The following is a 20,582-nucleotide window of genomic DNA, read 5'->3' on the forward strand; positions in this document are numbered from 1 at the left end:
GATGTTTCCTCTTTCCCTCTTCCATTGTTGAGTCTCTGTTTGTTCACCCTTAGTCCCAACTTGTGGTTACCGTTTCGTGTTTTGGTTTCTGGCATTTGTTTTCTTTTATGTGGGTACCTGTTTGTTCAGCGTGTGTGGGTGTTATATGTTCATACCTTGGGGGATTTCTTCTGTTATTATTCGGGGTTCACTAGTTGGGGTTCACTTTGGTTACTTGTTATCCGTTCGGGGTTCACCTATATTGACTTGGGGGATTTCTTCTGTTATTACTTGGGGTTCATATTGGGGTTCATCTCGGGGCTCATTTATGATGATTGTTATTCACTTAGGGTTCATCTTTGGGGGTCATTTGTGGTGACTGGTTATACATATTGGGAGTTTATTCTGGATATTTGGTTACTTTGTTGGGGTTCGTTCTGATAATCTTTTTCTTTGGTGTTCGCTGGTTAGCGTTTGTTATTGTTGGGAGTCGGGTGTAAGTCCATGTATTGGCATTCTATTTCCTTTTGGGTGTTTCTTTTGACGTCTCAGCGTCCCTTTTTGGTGTCTTGTTTCAGCGTGCGTTAGCCGAGCTACGAGTGCTCCGATTCTCCTCTGGATAGAGAAGATACGTAGGCATAGGATGCGATGTCTTAGCGAGCATGTCTCCTTTCCCCGAACTACGTTGACTCTGATGTTTGTTTCTGACAAACTACGTAGGCCCAGGATGCAACATCCTGCCGAGTCCACTTCCTCTGTCTTCTTTCTCTCCCCCACTTGTTTATCGTTCCAATTTGTGTAGTTTCTTTGAGCAATTTATTACCAGCCCTTTCCTTTTCTTTGAGCTATCTTTTGAGCGTGGATCCCGTCAAGTACGGCGGACGTGAGGGGGTGCTAATCCTTCTCCTTGCGTAACCGACTCCCGTACCTTGTAATCTCTGGTTGTAAGACCGTTCCTTTCCCTTTCTTAGGTTAGTCCTGCGCTCCCTTTCCGTCATAGGATGAATAGTGTCGGTGGCGGCTCTGTTTTTCCCCGCCGGTTGTTTTTCGCGTTGCGACACATGGCTAGGTTCACGGTAATTGGTTCTCAAGTAAAGTTGGACGGAATCATTAGTGAGTTCTCTCGTCCATTTGTTAGCTTTTATTTCCTCCTCGGTCAAAATGTGGAGGGCATAGGGACTTCAGTACAATTTCCCTTTTTGTTGTCATATGATAAAAGGGCTTCAAAATTGTCGAATGAAGAAGCTCCTTCATCAAGGGAATTTCCATATACCCTTTTCGAATTAGAATCGTCAGACGGGGATATAATTTCTTGGCCTAGACGGTCGCAAGTAAGAGATTGAAGATGATAGTCAGGGGATACCCCCATTACTGCAATAGAAAAAATATCGCTCTAAGAATCACTCACTATGTGAACAGTACTATCACTCATCTTGGCTAGGAAACAGAAAATGTTGAAGGTAAAAGTTTGAGTTGAGAAAGGTACCTGATTATATGAGATTTATGAAGCGAAGTAAATGCCGAAAATAAGAGACTTTGATCAAAAAGCTACAGTCATTGATGAACGCTTTTAGAAAGGAAGAGAAGAATATGTTTTCTAAATGAGAATGGATATAATTGAACTTGAATGCCATGGATTGCGAAAGTTTCCTCGACACTTAACTCCCCATATTTATAAGCAAGGATGATTGAACGATCCAAATCAGCGGTGTGAAGGAGTTATAGAATCAACGGTGGGATTTCACATGGGAGACGCAATAAAACTCAAGTGCACTCAAGTGAACTATAAGTGACACCCTATGTAACACCCTTCTAAAATACCCCAATAATTAATTAAAACAACAAAATATAAATCAGAGTAGATATGCAATTTCAGGGTGTCACACTTGACACTTCACACCATTCACCAAAATATCTGGTCATGCTCATTTATTAATCAAAATAAAACATTGCACAATTCGCAGCGGATAGAAATCTAACAACATGCAACCATGTAACACATTACATGTAAAATTGTTCAACAACTAACAATAAAACAAAGTAAAACATCCCGTCCCGATGTTACATATACCAGAGCATGACCCACTAAGGAACTACACTAGACTCCAAGCACTAGCTTCTACTCAATCACTGCTCGTTACCTGAAACATAGTTGTAAGGGTGAGTTCCTCAATCGATATAATAAGCATTATAAAATATCATGTAATGCTAAGTAAATTAACACATTCATCACCCTAATCAGATCACACATTCAGCAACGGCAACATCCACTCATAATCATGCTCAACACAAACACACAACACACGTATAATATTGGAATACATCCATTCATATTATACGCCATACATACATTATGAAATGAGACTCCATGCATGCGGTACCGACTATTCGTGAACACATAGTTCAACCTCACCGATCAAACCCAGATACGGCTACCAAGCTCACTAGTCCCACTCATTTGAGACCTAGTGACTCACTCACTAATTCCTCACCATGGGAATTAGCTACCACCATAAAGGCCATGCTATGCACGCTAAATCACCTAGCATGCAAACTACAACAACAATCCACAATGGACATATGCTCACACTCTAAGCCATAAACAACTCACTAATTCCTCACCATGGGAATTAGCTACCACCATAAAGGCCATGTTATGCACGCTAAATCACCTAGCATGCAAACATCAACAACAATCCACAATGCATACATAATAGATATATTCACAGCATTATGCATACCATCTTACATCATCAGCATATTTCTCACAGAATCATATCATGTCATGCCAAATAATAAATCACAGTATTAGCACACTCTACTAATACTTATACTGCTCAAAACAACGGGAAATGATCCCTACTATATCACACATCAGCTAAATTACATCGCTCAGCTGAAACGACCAAACTGCACAACAACAGCTCAGAAAAAATCAAACTTCTGCCCATACGCGTATGCCTCATGCCCATACGCGTATGGCACATTTCCTAGCCAAGCCCATACGCGTATGGCCTGTCTCATACGCGTATGATACGCGTACCTCTTCTCGCATACGCGTACCAACAGAGACAAAACTACGTTTAGAACATCATCTTCTTCATCCATACGCGTATGGCCTCACCCCATACGCGTACCACTCACAGGCTACGCGTAAGTACACGCGTATGGCGCGTATCAGCACCAGCCTCCTCCCCTCCAGGCCATCTCATACGCGTATGGCCTAGTGTCATACGCGTATGACCAGAACCAAAATTCCAGATCTGCTATGGGTTTTCTCTGCTACGAGATTTCTCAAATCCAACCTCCCACAGTCCAATTTTTACACAGCATTCGTTCATATTATCTAACACAGATCATACCCATTCAATTTCACAATTTCTAACCTTATTACGTCTAATTCCTACGAATTTTCTTCAATTATAACCCATACCTCATTCATCCGTAAGTTCACAATTTGCAACATTCATCATCCTGATTAGAGTCGATTCAATGGCTTATTACTACCCATTACATGTTAACCCATAATACCCATTAAACGACGATAAACCCCCCTTACCTGAGTTGATCCGGCAAATCCTTTAACTTCAAGCTTTTCCCTTCTTCAACTCTTTTTCTCTTGCTCTTCCTCTTTGCCCTTTTTTCCACTTTTTAGTCGCTTCTCTCCTTTCACGTGAAAAAACCCTTTTTACCAAATGGGACTCTTTACTGATTCCAAAAATCGTTCCAATAATAATAATCCAATAATATTCCAATTATTTAATTAAATTAATAAATATACTAATAATAATATATATGAAGGGTTTATCTTTTATTTTGAAAAATAATACCCTCTCATTCATATTATCATCATAATATACTATTAAACTTAAATTAAATAATTATCATATTTTATCGGGGTGTTACAACTCTCCCCCACTAAAAGAGTTTTCGTCCTCGAAAACATACCTCAAGCGAATAACTCTGGATAAGACTCCCTCATCTGACTCTCAAGTTCCCAAGTCACATTGCCACCTGCTGGTCCTCCCCAAGCTACCTTTACCAAAGCAATCTCTTTACCTCGCAACTGCTTCAACTCTCGATCCTCGATCCTCATAGGTGATGTTTCAACAGTCAGGTTATCTCTCACCTGTACATCATCTACTTGGACTACATGCGACGGATCAGGAATGTACCTCCTCAACTGAGACACATGAAAAACCTCATGCAAATTCGCAAGTGACGGCGGTAAAGCGATACGATAGGCTACCTCCCCTATCCTCTCCAAAATCTGATAAGGACCAATAAATCGAGGTGTCAACTTCTTCGACTTCAAAGCTCGACCAACCCCAGTTATCGGAGTAACACGAAGAAACACATGATCTCCCTCTTGAAACTCAAGTGACTTCCTCCTCTTGTCGTGATAACTCTTCTGACGACTCTGAGCAATCCTCATCTTCTCCTGAATCATCTTAATCTTTTCCGTAGTTTGTTGAACAATCTCCGGTCCAACCACCGCACTCTCACCGGACTCATACCAACATAAAGGTGTCCGACATCTCCTACCATACAAAGCATCAAATGGTGCCATACCAATGCTCGAATGAAAACTATTGTTGTAGGTAAACTCAATCAAAGGTAAATAACAATCCCAAGCACCTCCCTTTTCCAAAACACAAGCCCTCAAAAGATCCTCCAGTGACTGAATCGTCCTCTCAGTCTGACCATCAGTCTGCGAATGATATGCAGAACTCAATCTCAGCTTAGTTCCCAAAGCCCTCTGCAAACCTTCCCAGAACTTCGATGTAAATCTAGGATCTCTGTCCGAAACAATACTCGACGGAATACCATGCAAACTTACAATTTTCTCAATATACAACTCAGTTAATCTCTCTAACGGATAATCCATTCTGATCAAAATGAAATGAGCTGATTTTGTCAATCTGTCAACAATCACCCAAATAGCTTCAAAATTCTTAATTGTCCTCGGTAAACCAGAAACAAAATCCATACTGATACTATCCCACTTCCACTCTGGAATATCCAACGGTTGCATTAGCCCAGACGGCTTCTGATGCTCAATCTTTGACTTCTGACAAGTCAAACAAGAATAAACAAAACTCGCAATTTCTCTTTTCATTCCCGGCCACCAAAATAACTTTTTCAAATCATGATACATCTTCGTAGCCCCAGGACGAATACTCAGGCCACTACGATGTCCTTCCTCAAGAATACTCTTCTTAAGTTCGGTAACATCCGGAATACACACCCGATTACCAAATTTCAAAACACCATTCTCATCAACTCTGAATTCACCACCTTGACCTTGATTCACTAGAGTCAACTTATCAACCAAAAGCACATCGACTTTCTGACCCTCTCTAATCTCATCCAGAATACCACTCGTTAACTTCAACATCCCAATTTAACACTATTGTGAGTACTCTCACACACCAAACTCAAGTCTCTAAATTGCTCAATTAAATCCAATTCCTTAACCATCAACATAGACATATGCAATGATTTCCGACTCAATGCATCAGCCACTACATTTGCTTTACCCGGATGGTAATTCAAACCAAAGTCATAATCCTTCAGAAACTCTAACCATCTCCTCTGTCTCATATTCAGCTCTTTCTGATCAAACAAATACTTTAAACTTTTATGGTCACTGAAAACCTCAAATCTTGACTCGTACAAGTAATGCCTCCATAACTTCAGAACAAATACCACAGCTGCCAACTCTAAATCGTGTGTCGGATAGTTCCTCTCATGAACCTTCAGTTGTCTCGAAGCATAAGCTACAACCTGCTTATTCTGCATCAAAACACCACCCAAACCCAACAATGAAGCATCACAGTAAACCTCAAATGGTTCCGACGGACTTGGTAATATCAGAATAGGAGCAGTAGTTAACCTTCTCTTTAACTCTTGGAAACCTTCTTCACATTTTGAGTCCCAAACGAACGCTTGCCCCTTTCTAGTCAACATCGTCAACGGTAACGCCAACTTAGAAAATCCCTCAATGAATTTCCTATAATAACCTGCAAGTCCAAGAAAACTCCTTATCTCAGAAACTGACTTCGGAGCTTCCCACTTAGATACCGCTTCTATCTTAGAAGGATCAACAGCAACACCACCTCTTGAAACCACATGACCAAGAAAACTAACCTCTTCTAACCAAAATTCACACTTGGACAGTTTAGCAAATAACTTCTTTTCTCGTAGAACTCCTAAAACCACTCTCAAATGTTCAACACGCTCTTCTTCAGATTTCGAATACACCAAAATATCGTCAATAAACACCACAACAAACTTGTCTAGGTACGGATGGAAAATCCTATTCATATACTCCATAAATACCCTAGGCGCATTAGTCACACCAAAAGGCATTACAGAATACTCATAATGTCCATACCTTGTTCTAAAAGCAGTCTTCTGAATATCCTCAGTTTTCACACGTATCTGATGATACCCCGATCTCAAATCTATTTTGCTGAACACACTCGCACCAACCAACTGATCCATCAAATCATCAATCCTCGGCAAAGGATACCGATTCTTGATCGTCACTTTATTCAGTTGCCTGTAGTCCACACATAACCTCATAGTACCTTCTTTCTTCTTAACCAATAACACTGGTGCGCCCCACGGTGACACACTCGGACGAATAAATTTCTTATCCAACAGATCTTCCAGCTGACTCTTCAATTCAGTTAACTCAACAGCAGACATACGGTACGGAGCCATCGATATCGGCCTAGTACCAGGTACCAAATCAATCGAGAACTCAACTTCACGCTCTGGCGGTAATTCATTCACTTCTTCAGGAAACACATCAGGAAAATCACACACCACGGCTAGATCGCAAATCACCAGTTTATCTTTAGCCTCCAAAGTCGCTAACAGCATAAACAACTCTGCCCCATCTGCTACTGCCTCATTCACCTGCCTTGCTGATAGAAACGAACTCTTTCCTTCCTCAATCTCAGGAAAGATCACAGTCTTATCAAAACAGTTGATATAAACTCGGTTAAACACCAACCAGTTCATACCCAGGATAACATCAATCTGCACTAGTGGAAGACATACGAGGTCCATCCCAAAGTCTCTACCAAAAATACTCAAAGGACAATTTAAACAAACTGAAGTAGTAGTCACTGAACCCTTCGCAGGAGTATCAATCACCATACTCCCATGCATCTCAGATATCTCTAATTTAAGTTTCACAGCACAATCCAAAGATATAAAGGAATGAGTCGCACCTGTGTCAATAATAGCTGCAAGAGGAAAGCCATTAATATAACACGTACCTCGGATCAAACGATCATCTGCAGAAGTCTCAGAACCCGATAAAGCAAAGACCTTGCCTCCCGACTGGTTCTCTTTCTTCGGCTTAGGACACTGTGGACTGATATGACCCACCTCTCCACGGTTGAAACAAGTCATAGTCTTCAACCGGCACTCTGCAGCCAAGTGACCACCTTTGCCACACTTGAAACACTTCTTCTCAGTACTGGTACACTCATGGATACGATGTCCAGCCTGACCACATCTGTAACACTTAGCAGGGGCACTGGAGTCTCCCCCACTAGGTCTCTTCATCCCACTCTGTCTCTGGAAACCTTTGCCAGCTGCATACGGCTTCCCACGATCATTCTGATTCTTGCCTTTCCTATCAACCCTCTGTTGATAGCTCTCCGCTCTGGCCTTGGTATCCTGTTCAAAGATCCTGCAACATTCAACCAAGTCAGAAAACACTCTAATCCGCTGATACCCAATAGCCTGCTTGATCTCGGGACGTAACCCGTTCTCAAACTTCACACATTTTGAAAGTTCCCCAGTAGCCTCATCATAGGGAGTGTAATACTTCGACAACTCTGTGAACTTAGCAGCATACTCAGTAACAGACCGGTTGCCCTGCTTCAATTCTAAGAACTCTATCTCTTTCTTTCCTCTGACATCCTCTGGAAAGTACTTCCTCAGGAATCTCTCTCTGAACACCGCCCAAGTGATCTCAGCACTCCCAGCAGCTTCCAACTCAGTGCGGGCAGCAACCCACCAATCATCTGCTTCCTCTGACAGCATATGCGTACCGAACCTGACCTTCTGGTTATCGACACACTCAGTCACTCGGAAGATCCTCTCGATCTCCTTCAACCACTTCTGAGCACCATCTGGATCGTATGCTCCCTTGAACATTGGAGGATTGTTCTTCTGGAACTCACTCAGTTGACGAGCAGCTCCCAATCCCACGACATTCGGATTCCCTCCAAGTACTCCAGCTAGCATACCCAGAGCCTCAGCAATCGCAGCATCGTCTCTACCTCTTCCAGCCATCTCTATTCTGAGAACCCAACAAGCTAAAACAATAAGTACTAACAGGGTTACACAACACCTATCACATACAGGGAAACAGAATAATTACGACTCGACTCGACCGACTATGCTCTGATACCACTAATGTAACACCCTTCTAAAATACCCCAATAATTAATTAAAACAACAAAATATAAATCAGAGTAGATATGCAATTTCAGGGTGTCACACTTGACACTTCACACCATTCACCAAAATATCTGGTCATGCTCATTTATTAATCAAAATAAAACATTGCACAATTCGCAGCGGATAGAAATCTAACAACATGCAACCATGTAACACATTACATGTAAAATTGTTCAACAACTAACAATAAAACAAAGTAAAACATCCCGTCCCGATGTTACATATACCAGAGCATGACCCACTAAGGAACTACACTAGACTCCAAGCACTAGCTTCTACTCAATCACTGCTCGTTACCTGAAACATAGTTGTAAGGGTGAGTTCCTCAATCGATATAATAAGCATTATAAAATATCATGTAATGCTAAGTAAATTAACACATTCATCACCCTAATCAGATCACACATTCAGCAACGGCAACATCCACTCATAATCATGCTCAACACAAACACACAACACACGTATAATATTGGAATACATCCATTCATATTATACGCCATACATACATTATGAAATGAGACTCCATGCATGCGGTACCGACTATTCGTGAACACATAGTTCAACCTCACCGATCAAACCCAGATACGGCTACCAAGCTCACTAGTCCCACTCATTTGAGACCTAGTGACTCACTCACTAATTCCTCACCATGGGAATTAGCTACCACCATAAAGGCCATGCTATGCACGCTAAATCACCTAGCATGCAAACTACAACAACAATCCACAATGGACATATGCTCACACTCTAAGCCATAAACAACTCACTAATTCCTCACCATGGGAATTAGCTACCACCATAAAGGCCATGTTATGCACGCTAAATCACCTAGCATGCAAACATCAACAACAATCCACAATGCATACATAATAGATATATTCACAGCATTATGCATACCATCTTACATCATCAGCATATTTCTCACAGAATCATATCATGTCATGCCAAATAATAAATCACAGTATTAGCACACTCTACTAATACTTATACTGCTCAAAACAACGGGAAATGATCCCTACTATATCACACATCAGCTAAATTACATCGCTCAGCTGAAACGACCAAACTGCACAACAACAGCTCAGAAAAAATCAAACTTCTGCCCATACGCGTATGCCTCATGCCCATACGCGTATGGCACATTTCCTAGCCAAGCCCATACGCGTATGGCCTGTCTCATACGCGTATGATACGCGTACCTCTTCTCGCATACGCGTACCAACAGAGACAAAACTACGTTTAGAACATCATCTTCTTCATCCATACGCGTATGGCCTCACCCCATACGCGTACCACTCACAGGCTACGCGTAAGTACACGCGTATGGCGCGTATCAGCACCAGCCTCCTCCCCTCCAGGCCATCTCATACGCGTATGGCCTAGTGTCATACGCGTATGACCAGAACCAAAATTCCAGATCTGCTATGGGTTTTCTCTGCTACGAGATTTCTCAAATCCAACCTCCCACAGTCCAAATTTTTACACAGCATTCGTTCATATTATCTAACACAGATCATACCCATTCAATTTCACAATTTCTAACCTTATTACGTCTAATTCCTACGAATTTTCTTCAATTATAACCCATACCTCATTCATCCGTAAGTTCACAATTTGCAACATTCATCATCCTGATTAGAGTCGATTCAATGGCTTATTACTACCCATTACATGTTAACCCATAATACCCATTAAACGACGATAAACCCCCCTTACCTGAGTTGATCTGGCAAATCCTTTAACTTCAAGCTTTTCCCTTCTTCAACTCTTTTTCTCTTGCTCTTCCTCTTTGCCCTTTTTTCCACTTTTTAGTCGCTTCTCTCCTTTCACGTGAAAAAACCCTTTTTACCAAATGGGACTCTTTACTGATTCCAAAAATCGTTCCAATAATAATAATCCAATAATATTCCAATTATTTAATTAAATTAATAAATATACTAATAATAATATATATGAAGGGTTTATCTTTTATTTTGAAAAATAATACCCTCTCATTCATATTATCATCATAATATACTATTAAACTTAAATTAAATAATTATCATATTTTATCGGGGTGTTACACCCTATCCTAACTAGTCACGTCATCTCATGCCTCAAAAGGAAGCAACAAAATGACTCAATCATGAAAATGCATTTAATACGTTTGTTCCCCGCTACTTTTTTCAACTGACTCCAAGCGTTTCGCCTTTAGTTCACATTAGAAAACATCCTTGAAGGACGACTAAAATCAGTAAAGGCTTCCCCGACTCTCTCGGTGCCCGGTAAAGCCTTGGGGAAACTGTTATATGGTAGTCAAAAATCCAAATAGTTGAGACTCAATTCATCTCAAATCCACTCCACTTGATCCAAGGTACAAAAGTCAGTTCACACGGAAAATAATATACATTCTCCGATCTTCACTTTTCACTACACTCATTTTGAATCTTGAATTAACTTAGGTTATGGAGTGCTAACCATGCAGATCCACCTCACGCCTCCTTACCGGAGATCTGTTTCACCTGTTCGAGATTTGTCTTAAACCGATTACATATAATTCTAGTTCTAGAATGAAACATATATATGGAAAAATTACTATTTTAGAAAATTAATACTTGAAATTTAATAAAAAAAATTATATTAAAATTTAATAAAAATATTTATATTAAAATTTATAATTATATTTTTTAAAATATTCTAAATTTGATAAACTAATTATAGATAATTGATATGTTCTATTAGTGTAAAAGTTAGTCGATTCATCATAATCATTCAAAGGTAGTACTTTAGATGTGATTAATGTAAAAGTCAAACACTTATAAAAATGTAACGGTTATAACTAATTAACAGTATACAAATATTTTTACATTCGCAATATGTATCAATTAAATTCAAATAATTATTAATTTTAAAAAAATTAATTTCAAGTTTTTTATTTATATCATATTAAATTTAATTTTTATATTTACAAATAAGTAATCATTTTTCTTATCTTATCGTGTTAATTTCTATCCCAACTCAAATTGAAGATAGAAATTCCAACTAGAAAGCCAAAATAAGTTAAGTTTTAAGATGGGTGAGTGACATAGCTTAATTGGCATGAGTTAATTAAATTAAATTAAATTAAATAAATATAAACTTTAATTGGATATAAATTATGATTTATGGTTCAATTTTTTACAGTAATATTTATTTATATTTATATATAAATATAAATAAGTTGTTAATATTTATAAATTAATAATTAAAAAAAATTAAATTGTAAGACTAACTTATCATGTCATCTAATCATTAGATTAAAATATGATATACAATTATCTATTTAGTAATGTTTTTATTTATTTTTAATACATGATTGAATTATATTTTTGATCTCTTTAATTGATTTTCTTATTTTAAATTTAAACGGTTTTGGTCATCCTCTCATAATTTTGCATTTAAATTAACGATATTTTTATTTTTTAAATAAAAAATTTCTTGTGAAATATGATAAATTATCGTCTATAAATCTATTATAAAACTTTATAGATAAAAATATATATTAAAAAATAAAATCTCTTTACTTTTTTATAAAAAAATATGAGAGAGATGTCAAACTTATTTAAATTTAAAATAGAAGGATTAATTTTGTGAATCTTGAAGGTTTACCTTACTACATAAATGTTTATTGAATCTTAAATCACCAAACTTAATGTTGTGGAAATCTAGCGCAAATGAATAATACACATTGTGTATGAGTATCGTAAACTCCGAAATATCGAATCTATTGCTACAGGAAAAAATCAATGCGCTTTTAAAGTAATATTAGGTTAAACGATATGTATTATCTTTACATTTGAATACACAAATATTTACTAAATATTTATATAAATATATTTATTTTCTTTTTAAGGATTTGAATAAATAATTAGTCTAAAAATTGTTCAAATATGAAAAAATTTAATTTATATTTTAAAAGATATGACGATTGAGGACTGTATTGTTTGAATTGACTCATCTAAATTGGTAAACAATATTAGGTATAATTTTATCTAATAATTTTTTTCCCAAAATTTCTTATTGTTCAATGAATTATTTTATTTTTTAAATTGAAATATAAAATTATTATTAATAACATAACACAATAAACTCAATTATTTTATTCTAAATGGTTAACTTTTTCTTTGCTTAATCACAACTTTGTCTTAAAGTGTAAAAAAAGAAGTAGAAACATCTTTAATTTAATGATGGATTGACTAGCATAAAAATAATATGTCACAATGATAATTTTTTTTAGTATAAATTATGTATTTTTTGGGATTAATTTTTCGAATTAAAGAAAATTAAACAACAAAATTTATTCTCAAGAGATTTAACAATGGTTGCATATCTAAAATAGAAATTGAACTCAAGAAAAATAATTTTGATAAAACTCATATTACATTTAATTAAAATATCGACAAAATTGCATTTTTACCTAACCAATCAAAATTAATTGTAACGAAATTTAATTTTGTACGAGTTTTGATTTTTTTATAAAAAAGAATTCACGCGTCTTTGACTTGAAAAAATACTAATAAAAAATCAATAAATGAATCTATACTAAAAATGATATAAATTACAAATCATTTTATAAAATATTTATTCAACGCAAAGGTTGAAAATGATATAAAAATATTAAATTTACTAAAAATAAAATAATATATTGTTGAATTTAGTCAAATTTTAATATTAAGAATAAATTATTTTTATAGAAATTATAAATTTATATTAAATAAAATAATATTTTCATCATTATAAAAATAAGCTCCCACAGTAACATAGACATTCTCAAACAGCGGGACCAGAAACTTGCTGACTTTATCTTCGATAACTTTGGTGAGTTTTACTCTATCTTATTCTAAATTAATTTTTCTCTCGATTTTCACTCTATCTTATTTAAATTCATTTTTCTCTCTCAATAAATAATTTATTTTAATACGCTAAATTCGCAAAATCACAAAGTAAAATTATTGAATTTTCTCACCTTTAAAAAAGAAGTGTCTCTGTCTATGTCGATATTAGACATTTTCTTTTGACATTTATAATTATATTTAATTTATTTATTTTTTATTATCGATATTTTTGTATTAGTGTTGGGAGTCAAATCTAGGGTGTCCGTGTTTTTGTAGAGCTCCCACGAGGTGCTCGAGCAAGCTATTTATTTGTCTTGGATTCCATCATTTATGAAACAATCCAAACCACAACAAACACACACTGCCACACATCAACTCATCCTCATACTCCCATCCCTTACTATGGTCCCTTTTTTCATTGCTTCATAATCATTCCCATTTATGCAACTTGCACTAAATCATTTTTGCTTTTTTTGAATAATTCCAAGGTTATTTTGTTAGGTGGCATAATAATAACAAGTGGTAGGGTCCTAAAATATTTTGTCTAGCTCAAAACCTTGAAATTTATCACAACAACACACAAACACAAAATCTGTTTTTGCTTGCAAGTCAAAGAAAACAACCGTACACTATACACTATACACACAAATACACAAACAAAAGTACCCTCAAATACCCATCCAAACCTTCTTCTTTCCTTTTTTACAAAACATCCAAAAAAACATCTCAAGTTTTTCAACTAGATCTTGTTTTTCTCTTGTGACTTAGCTTCAACAAGGTTTCTTTTTATTATTTATTTTTGTTTTTGTGCCTAAGCTGGTTTATAGTGTTGGATAAGGTTTTTATTTATTTATTTATTTATTTTTATTTATTGTAATACATTAATTCATTCTGTGGCTGTGATATTTCGATGAGATCTGAATATACAAAAATGAAAATTGAATAAACTAAAACTTTTAGTTTTTGTTTATTTGTTTTTGTTTGATTATTTATTTTCTGGGTTCTGAAAAAGTCTTTTTGTTTTTTGATTTTAGAAAGATGGCGAATCGGTGGTGGGATGGAAGAACCACGGAGGCAAACCCGAACCCGGTTGAAGGAGAGAACCAAACCGGTTCGAACCGGGTCGTGTTACGAAGAGAGCAAGAGTTCATGGAAAGCAACACCAACAACAGTAACAGTAACGTTACTCCAACGATGAGTAACAACAGCACCGTCAACGTTAACGGCGAAGACGAAAACAACAATGACCGTGACGGCGACGACCAGAACACCGGAAGCGGACGCCGTCCACGCGGCCGACCTCCAGGTTCGAAGAACAAACCGAAACCGCCGGTGGTGATAACGAAAGAAACACCAAACGCTCTTCGTAGCCACATCTTGGAAATCGCCAGTGGAAGCGATGTTGCTGAGAGTATTTCCACTTTTGCCAACCGTCGTCACCGCGGTGTTTCGGTTCTCAGCGGCACCGGCGTTGTTACCAATGTGACTCTCCGGCAACCGACAGCTCCGGGAGGTATCATTGCTCTTCAGGGGAGGTTTGACATTCTGTCACTCTCCGGAGCTTTTTTGCCTCCGCCGTCTCCACCGGAGGCGACCGGGCTGACGGTCTATCTCGCGGGAGTGCAAGGGCAGGTTGTGGGAGGATTGGTGGTCGGAGCGCTGGTTGCGTCAGGACCAGTGATGGTTGTTGCTGCTACTTTTGCTAATGCTACTTATGAGAGGCTACCATTGGAAGATGACCAAGGAGAAGAGGAAAACATGGGACAAGAGGTTAATAATACTCGCAATATTATTAACAACAATGATGGTGGTGGTGCTTCTGGTTCTTTGTCTGTTACTGGTTCTGCAAGTGGAAGTGGTGCAACAACATCTCATGGATTAGGCGAATTCAATATGAATCCGAATTTGATGAATGGTGGTGGACACAATGTGGGACACGGACACGGACATGATATGTTCTGGCGTCCGCCTCCACCACCTTATTAAATTTGGGAATTATGATTACTACATTACACTGATACTTGTGTTGCTTTCATGTGATCAAGTTTGGAGTGTTTTGTTGTAATATGTTCTTGTTCTAGCTACCTAGCAAGCCAGTTTAGGGTGTTTTTATTTGATTTGGTTTCGTTTTCGGTTTTAGTTTTACTACTACAAAGACTCCTTCCTAAATTCCCATAATTTTGACTTAAACTTTGTAGTAGTTTTTCAATGTTTATCTGGGAATTTTATATGTTCATTACAGTTAATAATAATAAATGGATTTTGTTTGGGAAGGTTTGATTGTGATTGTGATTGTGATTGTGATTGTGTAGTTTTGATTATGTGGAAATGATTCTTTCAAGATAATAAGGATGTAGTTAAAGGGTTAATGAGTTTCAATATATGGTTTTTATATGCATAAGTGAGAGATTGCATTCTCTAACAAATAAAACATTTAAAAATCTATCGACTGGAAAATATTTTTACATGAGGAATTTCTCACAGAATTGCGACAATATTGAATTCATTTTACATTGTTCACACGGATTAAAGAATGGTAATATTGTTATAAAATATTGTAATTTTATTAATAATATTAAAAATAGTGTAAAAATTAATGATTAAAAGACACAATTAAAAAATTAATAATATTTTTACATTGAAAAATGAGAATGACATTTATTTTGGGATAATTTTTTTTCTTAAAACGACAACCATTTTAAAATGGAATGAGTAATAATTGTGGTCTTATAATAATTGATTTAGCTGATTATCTTTTATTCATTAAAAAATTATATAAAGAAAAAGAAAAAAAAAGTCTTTTAACTAAAATGTTTTTATTTTATATTATTGTTTCTTTTTTATTATCAATTAAACAAATGACCACTAAATTTTATTTAATCAAGTGGAGTCGACTACATGATAATTTTCGCTATTCTATCAAAAATTTATATATTTATCCAAATCGTTAATCTCAATATCTTTTTTAATAATTTTTTTATAGTCTTTTTATATCTTCCACTTCACAAAAGGTATAATTTAAAGAAAAAAAAATAATTTTAAATTGAAAATTGATAAAGCAAGTCATTTTGAAACAATTTTTGTTTTTTTTTTAAATTTTGGATCGAGAATAATTATGGATTTTTTTTAAGTAATCAAGTGTTTCAATTTAATTTCCAAAATAACCATTTTAAAAAAAATATTTACCAATATAATCAAGTTTCATGTACATCTCTAAAGCATGCAGCAGTTGAACTGACGAATGCATGTTGTCATTGAACATAGGCGCCAAAATCATTGGCGTATGCATGCAGTGAAACCAATGAAATTGGCGCATACTTACTATATATCAAGTGTATCTGTCATTGCATGTGGCGCATGATATATATATATATATATATATATATATATATATATATATATATATATATATATATATATATATATATATATATATATATATATATATATATATATATATATATATATATGTATGTATAAAGTTAAAATAATTATTAATATTATGATATAAAGTTAAAATACATAACAATTGACAAGAAAATCAATGATCCGTCCGATTGAAACGACCCCTTGTTCCACATCCTGGTGTGTTGGCCTTTCTTTGAGGTCTCCCATGATTTCCAGAGGTGTTTGAGGTCTTTGAGTGCTGACATGATGCAATGGTGGTTGGTGTGAAGGTCAAGTGGTATTTGATAAATTTCTCATCATTTCTCCCCAATAACTAGGGGTGTTGCCGCCAACTGCGCTGCCGTAATTGAGTTTGGTGCCCATGTTGTCTTAGTTTGGTCGTTATGGTTGGTTATTTATGGACGGTATGGTTGCCCGAATTGGTGCATTTGATCGTTTTGGAAACAAAGTAATGGTTCCTGTGGTGTAATAAAGTTAAACAATAGTTGGGTGTTATGGGGATGAGATGTTTGGGTGTTCATAAGTGGGGAGCTATGATGGCATGAGGATGAATCGTATGAATCATTCGGGCTATAGACAAATGTAGTGGCTGCGTATGGTTATTGGTGGTTAGGGTTTAGTTCCTGGTTTTGAGTTTGGGTGTGTGACATGAATTGGTTGTGAGGTTGGGTGTTTGGTGGTTAGGTGTATATGGTAGAGTGATGGTGTGAGGTTGGTCGTTGGGTTTGGGTGGGTTGACAATGTTCTTGGACGGGGATTTGTTGTTGGATGTTTGATGATGAAGCTCGTTGGTGTGGATTAATCAAATATCTTGGCCCAGACATAAACTGTGGCGTTGTAACCGGCATAAACCATGTCATATAATGTTGAGCTGGTATAGCACCATGTAGGATTGGTTCGTTTAAGATGTGTTGTCGTTGATTCCTCCAATGACGACACATCTCTTTTGCGAATTCTCTCCAATTGGAATAATCCCATTGTCGATCGAATCTTTGTTGATGTCGATCTCCCAAACATGTCAGAGGTTAAGGAGAAGAGCGATCCAAAATACAGCGGAATTTAAAAAAAACTCCTTTAGTGATCCTTACCAATGGGCATGGTCAGTGATAGAATCGTTACCTCTTGTGGAGATTGAAACCTTTGATGCAGATCTACGGAGCGATCACGAACGTTAAATGGTGACAACGCCTCTACTTAGTCCACACGAACGAATTCTGTCAATCTCAGTGCTAGCTGCTACGAATGAAGGCTTTGAGTGAGTGAGTGAGTGAGAGAGAGAGAGAGAGACGAAATTGCAACTCCCTCAATGCTTCTGCACAAGTGTTCTATTTATAGAACCACTTGGGTGGGCTGCAAGCTAAAAAGCCCACTTAAGTGTATGTGGCCCATATCTTATAATATGCCAAAATCACTTAACCGCGTGGTACCTTACCATATTTCGTATTCTACTTAAGTACACTGTACCTTACGATGTTCTACAATTCACTTAAGTGCACCGTACCTTACGGTGTTTCTTAGTTACTCTATCTCTCATCAATCCGTCCTTTTGTGTGTGACCCTATAGGTTTTTGCGGCATTGACAATTATATTAAATCACGTATTTAACATAATAAACAGTGAGCGGTATCTAACAACACATCAGTGCTACCCAAGACACGAAAATATCATGTGATCTGACAAATCCTTTTGTGATAATACTTATGTGTATAATTATCCTTTTGCCCTTATGTCTATATTGAACACAAGGCATAGACTGTTACGCGGGATGGGAAAATTCCATCTAGGTCACTCATGTCCCTCAGCATGCTTCGTGGAGTACCCATCAACTGTCTTTATGGTCATCCAGTTACGAATAATGTTTGATCAGCAATAAGGCACTTGACTCTACATCTAGGGTACATAGTGGTTTCAGGTCAAAGGGTGGTATACACCATTATCACCATGAGAATAACTTATGACACTTAGTATAACATTCTATATAGCATTCTCATAGCGGGTCAATACAATATAAATATTACTCTCAATATTCATACTTATGTTTAAGACTTGATAACTCCTTATCCATGAGTCATGAGATGTGATCATTAGTCTATATACATAATAGTCTTAATGCTTTAATGTTATCCCACTTCACAACAGAGCTCGACTACGGATACTTTAAGAATAATGTCCTTATGTTTAATGGGATCTCATGATTAAGTCACACTTGATACATTAAACAGACTAGCTATTCTAGGGACTTTATTAAACAAACATAATAAAGAAAAAAACCTTTTATTATTAATAAATAATTCGATACAAGTACCAAAAGTATTGGCCTCTAGGGCTTACACCAACAATCTCCCACTAGCACTAGAGTCAATCAGGCATACCCCTAATGCCCGTAGATCTAGTATGACCATCATGCTTCTGCTGCGCAAGAGGCTTTGTCAGTGGGTCATCAATATTGTCAAGTGTAGGTACTCTACATATTTTCACATCTCCTCTATCTACTATCTCTCGAATGAGGTGATAACACCTAAGCATGTGTTTGGATCGTTGGTGAGATCTAGGATCCTTAGCTTGTGCGATAGCACCATTGTTATCATAATAGAGACCAATGGGATCCATAATGCTAGGAACTATTCCAAGTTCACTAATGAACTTTGTGATCCAAACAGTTTCCTTTGCTGCACTTGAGGCAGCAATATACTCGGCCTCAGTTGTAGAATCAGCAACTGTATCTTGCTTTGAACTTTTCCAGCTCACAGCGCCACCGTTTAAGCAAAACACATAACCAAATTGCGATCTATAGTCATCCTTATCTGTCTGGAAGCTAGCATCGGTGTATCCAATTACAACAAGCTCTTCCTGACCTCCATATATCAAGAATGAACCCTTAGTCCTTCTAAAATACTTAAGGATATTCTTGACAGCTACCCAATGAGCATCACCAGGATCATATTGGTACCTACTCGTTGCACTTAAAGCATACGAGATATATGGTCGAGTACATAACATGGCATACATGATAAATCCTATTGCAGATGCATATGGAATCTTATTCATGTGATCCCTTTCTTCCTTAGTTGAAGGGGATTGTGTTTTTGATAGACACAAGCCATGTTGCATAGGTATGAATCCTTTCTTGGAATCATGCATATTAAAGCGCCTCAGCACTTTGTCTATGTATGTACTCTGACTTAGGCCAAACAGTTTTTGTGATCTATCTCTATAGATCCTGATTCCTAATATATAGGCTGCTTCACCTAGGTCCTTCATAGAAAAGCATTTTCCCAACCAAGACTCTACTTGTTGTAGGGTAGGGACATCATATTTTGACGGATTCCTAATAAATTGCATTAAAGTATGTTTGATTCCGCAATGATAAAACTGATTTTGACTGAACTATTTTTGTAAAATATATTTTGGTTAATTTAGTGTATGTTTGATTATGCGATGATAAAAATTGATTTTAAATAAATTGATTATGTAAAATTGATTATGTCTAAAAGTTAGTTGAAAATAAAGTGATTTATACTAAGAAAGTGAGTTGAACATTATATTTTAGTGAAAAAAAATCATGTTTAAACCCAAAAATTATAAATTGTAACTTCAAGTATGGGTGGACAAGGATTGAGTTGAATCAAATTTGGTATTATCCGTTATTCACCCGTGTAAAATTCAATGGGTTATCCATTAAGAAGAATCTGGTAGGAAACTATCGAAATGCAGTGCTTTATAAGCGAGATCAAAAAGACGGGAAACCCATAGCCTCCAAAGTACCATTCACAAACTCCCATTCTAATTTATCTTACTCTTTTGACATATCTATCTTTAAAGTCATTTCTCCTTTCTTCCCTTTCTTCTTCTTTT

The 20,582-nt window shown here is 36.5% G+C and overlaps 1 protein-coding gene across 3 annotated transcripts; it reads left to right on the forward strand.

The window, feature by feature from the left end:
- The first annotated feature begins 13,659 nt into the window (after positions 1–13,659).
- LOC127118270 (AT-hook motif nuclear-localized protein 20) lies at positions 13,660–15,592 on the forward strand. 3 transcript variants are annotated; one of them, XM_051048433.1, is made up of 2 exons: positions 13,660–13,841; positions 14,354–15,592. In XM_051048433.1, the coding sequence occupies exon 2, from the start codon at positions 14,358–14,360 to the stop codon at positions 15,303–15,305; it is 948 nt and encodes a 315-aa protein (XP_050904390.1). In that variant the 5' UTR covers positions 13,660–13,841; positions 14,354–14,357; the 3' UTR covers positions 15,306–15,592. The 3 variants fall into 3 exon arrangements, with proteins under 3 accessions (XP_050904390.1, XP_050904388.1, XP_050904389.1); XM_051048431.1 differs by lacking the exon at positions 13,660–13,841 and adding an exon at positions 13,851–14,097; XM_051048432.1 differs by lacking the exon at positions 13,660–13,841 and adding an exon at positions 13,858–14,157.
- Positions 15,593–20,582: the final 4,990 nt, after the last annotated feature.

Source organism: Lathyrus oleraceus, chromosome 2, assembly GCF_024323335.1.
Source record: "Lathyrus oleraceus cultivar Zhongwan6 chromosome 2, CAAS_Psat_ZW6_1.0, whole genome shotgun sequence".
NCBI classification, from domain to species: Eukaryota; Viridiplantae; Streptophyta; class Magnoliopsida; order Fabales; family Fabaceae; genus Lathyrus; species Lathyrus oleraceus.